The sequence below is a fragment of the Egretta garzetta genome, unplaced genomic scaffold (assembly GCF_000687185.1).
Source record: "Egretta garzetta isolate BGI_Z169 unplaced genomic scaffold, ASM68718v1 scaffold732, whole genome shotgun sequence".
Lineage (NCBI taxonomy): Eukaryota > Metazoa > Chordata > Aves > Pelecaniformes > Ardeidae > Egretta > Egretta garzetta.
The window spans coordinates 299,034-307,955 of record NW_009259029.1 but is presented as its reverse complement, the minus strand read 5'-3'; the positions used below and the strand labels follow the sequence as shown (position 1 = coordinate 307,955).

Sequence of the window (8,922 nt, the reverse complement as noted above, 5' to 3'; positions counted from 1 at the left end):
CTGTGAAGCCTCTGGCCCTGGGAGTTCCTGCATGCAGGGTGCAGTGTCTGCCCATGGAAATGGACTGCCAAAAGAGCTGCCCGGCATCACCAAAGCCCTTTTCCCCTTCCTCATCCCTCCCCTCGAGGGTGGCCGTAAAGCACCTTGTGTGTTGCAGCTGGGGACATGCAGGAACTGAGATGCTGGGGTGTCCTCCTTTAGCCTCCTGGTGCTCCGCTGTGTCACCCCATGTGTCTCAGCCAGAGCACTTTTAGTGCTTGGCCAGACTATCCAAGAGGCCCTGTTACACCTCTGCATTTTACCCACTCCCATAAAGAGCAGCAGTCCTTGCTCATCTCCAGTCTCATTTTCTTTCTGGCTGCTTGTGGGCTAGATTTGGATAGTGAATGGGCAGAGGAATTATCTTTAAAGGATATCTGAGGAAACTCAGAATAATTTTTCTCTAACTCTTTTTTTTTTTTTTTTAAATCAGAGACAGTTAAAGGAAATTTCATTTTTTCCTTCCTGATGAGTGACTGTGATTTCAAAAGTGTTTAAGCCACTGGCTAATGAGTAGATAAAAGCACTGGTGCCAGTGTGTTTTGCCCGGCTTGTATGGACAAGTTTGGTGATGAGTTGTAGCCAGCCTCTCTGAGAAGCAGGGTATATCCCTCCTGATGCTTATGTTAAAAAACAGCAGGACTGAGCTTTTCCAGAGAAATGCTACAATTTTCCATTTGTGCTTAGAAGACCCCTTGATATCTCTCTGCAATGAAAATTCAACAGGCACCTTGCTGCATTTCATTTAATATTCATTTCCTCTCTTGTCACACATGTGAGCAGTCCTGCCAGACAAGATTTGAGAGCGGTAGTAGAGAGGAGAGCTTAAATTGCTGCTAAATACTGGCAGATCCTGTTATCCGAAGCTGCTTTATGAAGCAAGGATGCCTGTGGAGGAGTTTGTGGTTAGGCAAATTACATCAAAACAATGAGTTGCCTGTTATGGGATGCAATCCAAGTAAATACAGAGGGGGAATCTGAAGGGTTTTTCTTCAAGCTAGAAAATTCAAATGGACATTAAAAGCCAAAGGAAACAAGGTGACATCTCAGACTCATTAAAGTCATTAACCTCCTACTGCTGTGGCTGGGACTTCAGTTGCAGCTTGTGAAATAACTGCAGCTGGTGGAGACAGGTCCCCATATGAGCTTAAGACAGACAAGAGCTGCTCACGTGGATCCATCTACTCCTTCTGCAGATGGAGCCTAAGTTTGGCATCAGATATTGCTTTAGGTTGGAAACGGCCATCTGAAAGGATCACAAATCAGAAGACTGGAAGAAAAAAACATTTTAAAATCTGCTGTTTTCTGAGTGTTGTTCCCTAAACCACCTTATGTAGTAGTATCTCTTTGTCCAAGTACTGTCATTGTCACATGTGCTTCCTTTTGTAATGTTAGTAAAGCAACAGATGCAGGCTCCGAGCAGTCAGAGGAAACTTAGAAACAGCTAACTGAAATAAATTCAAATAAATCTTTTTGGACTTTCCCATTTTCCATCCTTGCTATTTGTTAGCATGCTCATTGTCAAGGACTACTTGGTCCTGGGCAGGCAGAACAGCTGCTCTGAATCCTCTGAGCAACTCAAGGCAGTGCTTGCTGTAGTGAGGACCTGGTGTGAGCATGTGGAGTGTGGCCAGGGAGAGACCTGCTGCATGGGAAGGGTATGGGATGGCAAAGAAGAGGAGACGGGGTGGAGAGGTTAGAGTGTGGGTGGAAAAGTCTAATCAGACCTCCAGGAGATGCTCTTGATGTCTCTGCCCTCGGTGTCCCTTTTCCTGCCGCGGCTCAGTGGTGGGAGCAAGGCTGTGGTATCCAGCTGAGCTGTCTCTGCCAGGCTGCACATTAAGGTGCCCATCTGAGGATCATCCCACACTCCAGCTGGAGAATATCATACCTGGGGCTGCACAAGGTAGCCAGCTGGGATGTCCATGTTGCCTCCAGCCATTGCCTTGTGGGCTTGCTGCAGCTTTGCTTTTGCTGCCACATGGCCTTACCTTGGTTACCTCATGTTTTACTGTTGTTGCAGCTGCACTAAAGTCAACACTGGGTTTGGAAAGAGCCTGTCGGACAGGCCCAGTTTGATTAAACTCTCCTTTGCCTCTTCCAGCCCCAAACCACCACCCCCTGAGGGCGTGAAGTCCAATCCCTCCAAGCGGCATAGAGACAGACTCAACCAAGAGCTGAACAAGCTGACTGGCTTGTTGCCCTTTCCTGAAGATGTGCGCACCAGGCTCGATAAACTCTCCATCCTCCGACTGGCTGTTGGATACCTGAAGGTGAAGAGCTACTTGATGGGTGAGTATCTGTGTTGTAAGGGGTGAAAAGCTCCTGGGGTCAGTCCCCACCGCACGGCTCGCATCCCACCCCAAGCCAGGTTTGGCTTGGGGTGAAGAGTTGTGTCTCCTGAAGGTAGGTTGATGATGAGTTGTGGTATCAGACCCTTGTTTGTTAACGCATCAGTGTTGGATCTTTAGCTGAGGTGCTGGCCTGAAAATGCCCTGGAAAACTGGGGAGGGAAATGCCATGTCTCCAGAAGCAGGGAGGATTTAGCAATGGTTGCCGAGAGGTGCTATATTCATGGGACATCTACCCTTCAGGTTTCTTGCTGCCATGACACACATTTTATCCATGTCTCCTCTGGAAGGAGTACCCTTCACTTTTGGATACTGCACACCCAAATGTGTCCTGCTCTTGCCAGCCCATTGTCAAGGGAGCAGTGGGTAAGACAGTGTGTGTCTTGCTGAACAGCCATGTTTCCCTCATCTAAGTGGAACTGTGGTTTATAATTGAATTAAATTGAAAATCCCCAGGCTGCTGTGTCTCCTGGGCAGGCAGGGGTAGGAGGTGTTGCACAGAGCTGCTCTGTTCGTTGAGGATGGCAGGTTAGATAAGGCTGCTCCTAACAGGCTGCTCCTGTTCAGTTTGGCATCTTGTCAGCTCATTTCTCTCTTCTTTCTTCCCTGGGGGGAGTCTCATACTGCTGTGCTTGCCACCCTGGCCCTGCTGGGGTCAGCTGTGGTGGATCTATTATACTTCTCTAATGAGTGCCTCTATGAGATTGAGGGTGATGCCTCATAGCCAGAGACCTTAGTTGATTCTTGCAGGATGGAGGGTTGAGCTGATGCGCCTGGAAAACCTATCTACTTGCATTTGCACCTCCGCAGCTCTGTTGCTGCGGAGACCCTGGTACAGGGCAGCAACCACAGTGGGAGAGTGGTTGTGGCTGGACACTGATGCTTTTTTGCTTCTGCTCTTGGCACCAGGGACTTTTTGGTGTGTTTCTGCCCCTGTGTGGGTAGCTCCCTTCCTCCTGATTGCAGGTCACAGCTGTGATTGCCCTCTGGATTTTCAGCAGTTGTTGATGTATTGGAGATAGTTACTGCTGGTGAAAATACTTGTGCTGGAGGCTCCAGGGTTATTCTGCAGACCTTGAGTTTGAGGGGCAGGGATCCCTTGTACACACTGCACATCACCTGATGTGGTTCTGCCTTTATGAGCAAGAAAAATCCTGCAAAGAGGAGGCCAGCCAAGCTATTCTGGGTGCACAGACCTGCTGGCTGCCCTGTCATTCCAGCCATAGCCCAGGGAAGTCTTGTGCTGATGTGCTCATGCCATACCCTGCTGAGGAGCCTCTCCCAGTTCCAGGAGTTGAGGATGGTTCAGTTCCTACTCCTGAAGCTGTAGCTCCCACAGTGGGCTGCAATGGTGGGATCTCTCTGGCAGAGCTGGTTTCTCAGGTGGGAATCAGAGCAGCTCCCTTCTGCTCCTCCAACTCCTGTCCCTGTGGCAGTGTTGGAGCATCACAGCAGTGTGCTGCCTCTGCAAAGGACTCAAAGGTGGCTGGCAGACCACCCAGTGTGGCTGTGAGTGTGATGGATTCTTGTTCTTGCTCTGGAGATGCTGGCTGTTTGGCCCCAGGTGCTGGCCTGACCTCTCTTGTGGTGTTAGCTGTTCCCCGAACACCTCTGGCATGACTGCCTAACTGTTGACAGCTGCTGAAGGCTTTGCTGAGCCTGTGCTTGTACCAGCTGACTGTGGCTGGGGCAGAAAGGCTGTGAGCCAGGAGGTCCTTCCTTGGAGCAGGACCCCAAAGGACATGATGGGTGTGTGAAGAGGCACCTTGCCATGGAGAAAAAACCTTGTGCTGTCTGCCTTTGCACGAGGGAGGCGATTGCTGCATGCACAGCATTGGATGTGCTTTGGATGCTCTTGGGCTCCTCAAAGGCAAGGTTGGACTGAGAGTGAGCCTTGCTGGGTGTCTCTTTCCCCATTGCCTGCTTCTTGGGAGACAAACTTGGGAAATAGGATTCATTCCCTGCCTGTATGAGATGCAGTGTGGGTAGCTGGGTAGGCAGCCTAATGCCATGATGGCAAGGTATGATTTGTGGATGGAACAGGTCCTTCTATCCAAGGTGGTGCTGGCATAGAATTAACCCACATTGCTTTCTCCACTGATGTTCAAAGAAAGGCAACAATCAGCCCTCCTTACTGATATGGCTGGACCCTGCGGCACCCAGCACGTCTGGCTTAAGAGGGGAAATGGGGGTGCAGAGCCTGGCTGGCTCACCACGCTCCCCTGCCCGATGGCAGGAAATGAACTGCAGGCTGCAGTGCAAATAAAGCCTGAGAGGCTGCCAGGGATTGCTTTCCTAACCTGCTTACAAAAGCAGTTGCTTCAACACCACGGAGCAGTGCTTGAGGGCTGGGGTGACTCCTGCAGCTGGGGGAGGTGTGGACTGGGGTTTTGTGCGTTGCATGGCGTGGAGGGGGGTCAGGATGTATGGACGAGGACATGTTTCAGCTCCAGTGCTTTGGGCTTGATAGATGGACCCTGATGAAGGCAGAGCATGTGAAGAGCAGGAAGCCATCAGCATCCTTCTGTACTTAGAGGCTCCTATGGTGTCTTTTCCCCCCCCAGACTAAATAAACTTGGCTCCCTTAGCTTTTGCCCCATGCCCAGTCCCTTGGGGCTCTACCAGGGCTCTCTCCATCTGGGGATGCTGGTCCCCAGGAGCCCTGTGCCAAGCTCTTCAGCTGGGACCCATGCCTCTGAGCAGCAGTGATTCCCACTGGATGCACTCAGCATGTGCTTCCCAGTGTGAGAGCTACTTTGGAAAAGCAGTCATCACTGAATGGGTTAATGTTTGGTGGCAGCCTTGCCCCTCCTTGGACACCCGTTCTGCGAGGCCAATTACTCCCATTTAGCCACTGCCCCTGTGATTTCCAACTCCCTCCCCTTGCTTTGCCCATGTCTACCATGAAGTTCATCTTGTTTGACTTCAGATCATCCCACCGATTCATCGAGGTCGACCTTGTTTTGAGCCCTGCCTGATGAAGACCTGTGTCATCTGCAAGTCACGGCAGCCTGCTCATGGTGTACTGCATCAGGTGTTTTGGGGCGAGATGGTGAAAGCCCTTGTGCCATGCTTTCCAGTTCAGTTTTGCTGTCATCTGCTTTCTGCAGGCTTCTCTCCTGCAGCAGAAGAGTCTGTCATCGCCTGGTGAGCATCCCTGTCCTCTGCTGCCTCAACCTATCTCCATCGGCAGTCCAAGCCTGTTACCTTGTCTCCAGGCAGCTTTAATTGGTGCCATATTGATAGAGTTCCTCTTTTCAAGCATTCCTAGTGAGTCCAGGCACTTACCCTTTCTCCTAGGCAAAGGGTTAATAGAGCCTATGTGGAGCCAAAGTATGTGGTTATAACCAGTCTGGCAGGGAGGAGGATGCCAGTGGGTGACCCTGGACATATGCCTGCCTGGGCCGTGTCACAGACTAAAAGTAAAAATTCCATGTACTGCTAGAGATGGTTCCTGCAAGAAATGCAGCATGTGCCAAAAAGCCCATCTGAGGCTCTGCCTCCTCTTGGCTTCATGTCTTTGGAGCAGACATTCAAGTCTTTGGGGTAGGAGATAGACTGATCATTTGTGAAAGGCAGGAGGAATTAGCTGCTGCCCACTGTTTAGTGTCATTCTGCTAGCTCACTCTCCCCACTTCATCCAGTCTTGCCAAGGCCACAAGAGCTGTGGGTCAGCAGCAGATGCACAGGAGGTTCTGCATCCTCCCCTCTCCCACCTGGGGCAAATCATGGTTATCATGATTTGTGCTTGGGGTCTTCAGCTGGATAAGCAGGCAGCAGGATTACAGCTGGAAGCTCATAGGGATTCAGTTTTTGAAAGTTGAAAGAAAGTGCTTTTGGGATTTGAACTTGGTTCTGGAGCACAAGGCTGTTTGGAAACCAGGAGATTCTGATTCAGGGTAGTGACTCACTGGATCATCTTTTAAATCTGCTTTGCTTTTAAATGTTCTCTCTCTCCTGTCTGTGCTTTAATGAGAAACCAGAAAAACTTGTAGTTTGCTGGAAATGACAAGCTTCAGGCATTGAGAAGGAAAGCTCTTGAAGTTCCATGCCTCTGTAAGCTCGTTGAGGCATACACACATCTGCTGTAACTTGTCTGTCCCCTGGTGCAAGCACTCCAGATGTTGCACAGCTCTCTTCTGCCTGATATCACAGTCTTCCCTGTGCAAATTAACAAAAAATAAATGGAAATTTGGTGTGCGAGTTTGGGGTTGGGTGTTCAAGGAAATCATCTGGATTGGCCATGCTTGTCAGCTCCTGAACCACTCCTTCTCCTGGGACTGGATTTTGAGATTGGTTTCTAAAATCTCGGCATATTTTAGCCAAGATCTTCTACAGTATGAAAGTTGGCAGGATTGGTCTCCCTGCTCTCCTAGGGATAGTGTGGTGGTTGTATGAACCACTGCTGGTGAAGCTGAAGGCAGCACTGTCTCAGGCTTGGCGTATGGCAGATGTGTGTCTCGAGCCATGGTGGCCCTTGGGTGATGTGTGTGCCAAGTGCCAGCAGGATGGTGGTGGCTATGTCCCCTGCGTCTGACTCTTCCCTGTAGTCAGGAGGAGGAATAGACTCAAAAGTCCGGAATTCCCTCTTTTGCTTTGCAGCATGTGCTTGTCGCCAGCTTGTGGCTGATGCACACCTAGGGGAACAGCTTGCCCTGTGCAGTTGGCTATACCTCAGATGGGGACCTGCAGTAGTTGAGCAGTCCTGTGTTTGTTCTTCTGAAGTAGGTGAAGCACCTCCATGCTCCCAGGGTAAGAGCCTGCTTTGAGCATCAGGAAAGTTTCAATCTTGCCCAAGGTTATATGGGTAAAACATGGCAAGGTGGAGGTTCAGGGCTTGGTCTCTTCCAAGCTTTGCTCATCAGATCCAGCCTTTGAGTGCTGGTGGAGAGCAATGACAACTCCCACACTATCAAAACCTGCATTAAAGGTAATTAATGGTTTTGTCACTTGTATAAAAAATGGCTGAGCCTCACTGACAGACCTGTGCTTAGCTTCTGTCTGGAAACCCATTTGCAGTGACTGCTACTTGGACCTATGTCTGATGGTCTCCCAGATAATTCTGGAGTGACTTTGCTGATCCCTGTCTCTTTGAGAGTAAGTGCCCAAGGAGAAAAGTTTGTCTCTACATTTGTGCTGCTGCTGGCTGCCTTGATGCTCTGGGCTCTGTGTGGTGTGACGGGAACTCCACTTGCCGCAAACAGTGAAATCTCATGAAAGCTTGGATGAATTTGTTTAGTGTCGAGTGGCTTGTACAACCTCCAGCTAGCTGGAGATCTCTGCTGGGGTTCATTTCCTAGGGTTTGCATAATAAAAGAAGCAGATGCTGGGAGTTGCAGGTGTGGCTCTGCCAAGGGCGAGAGCAACAAGAAAATGGGGCTTAAAATCCTCTACAAGGTGGAGAGGATGTGCTTAGGGTATGTGCTGCCATGCCCTCTTCCTAGATTAACGTCACCCAGGTGACAAGGTCTGCAATAGAGAGGAACAGCAGAAAACCCTCTCCTGGTACAAAACCATGCTCTGGAGGTTGGCAAAGCTTGAGATGACTAACTGCTCATAACAAATGGCAAATAGTGGGGTACCTCCCTGTAACCTGCTGGCCCACACCCAGCCCAGTGCCAACCTGGGGCAGGAGATGCTATTTTCCATGTTTGTGTTTTTTGAGAATGTGTAGACCACACATGCCCTTGTTCTGTTTCATTTCCTGCCAAACCTCCACTGAGCACCCAGACTGGGCTGCTGCCCAAGCATAAGGGAGGACAGGGTAGTGTCCTGCAGGGCTGTGACCCAATTGACATGTGGCAGGCCTGTCTCCTTTTGCAGGCTTCACTCTGCACCTTGTGGTGAGCACAGCTGGAGACCTAGAGGTATGCCTACAAGGTTATTGGGCATTTTGGCTTGGTGGAGAGAAGTGGTTAAGGCTGCAGGTAGGAGCTGCCTAGGTGGGACCACTTCGGGGGCGGTTCCTCATGCACCAGAGGTGGCAGGTCACAGGCTGTGAAGAATAGTTAGTGTTGCAGCTGGCATATATGTGGTATTTTTAGACTGTGCCCATGTCATGGTTGCAACATATTTAGGATGAACCTGAGGAAGGTCTTGCATGATGCAGCCTTTCTCCTGGGCACCCAGCCAGCCATGATGGGATCTTCTGCTTGGTCTGTGCTGAACAAGAGCTCATCTGTGCTGGGTCCAAGTGGTCCTGGCTGCTACCTTTCAGCCACAATGGCAGCCTCTTAGCTCCACAGCAAGGCCTAGACCTGCCATTTGCAGGCAACCATTTAAGCACCAGCAGGTACCAGTGCAGAGATGGATCCCACAAGGATGTGCTGGGTGGTGTGATCCTGCCAATATGGGAGCTGGACTCCAGGTGGGTCTCCATTCACCTGCCCATGGAGGAGTGCAGGATGAATCCTCCTAGGTCTGTGCTTCCCACAAGCAGATTCAGACATTTGCTATCTCTGCACTGGTGCAGTTAGGAAGCTTAGATCCAAGATACCCATCTGCCATCTGTGCCAGGGACTACTCATGGTCC

At 50.3% G+C, this 8,922-nt stretch overlaps 1 protein-coding gene across 1 annotated transcript in view; it reads left to right on the top strand.

The window, feature by feature from the left end:
* The first annotated feature begins 1,656 nt into the window (after positions 1–1,656).
* Positions 1,657–8,922, top strand: part of LOC104122544 (aryl hydrocarbon receptor) — a 51,196-nt gene continuing 43,930 nt past the window's right edge. Inside the window, exons 1-2 of the mRNA XM_035890251.1 lie at positions 1,657–1,697; positions 2,144–2,255. Coding sequence (XP_035746144.1) covers positions 1,657–1,697; positions 2,144–2,255 — 153 coding nt within the window. The remainder of the gene's footprint in view (positions 1,698–2,143; positions 2,256–8,922) is intronic.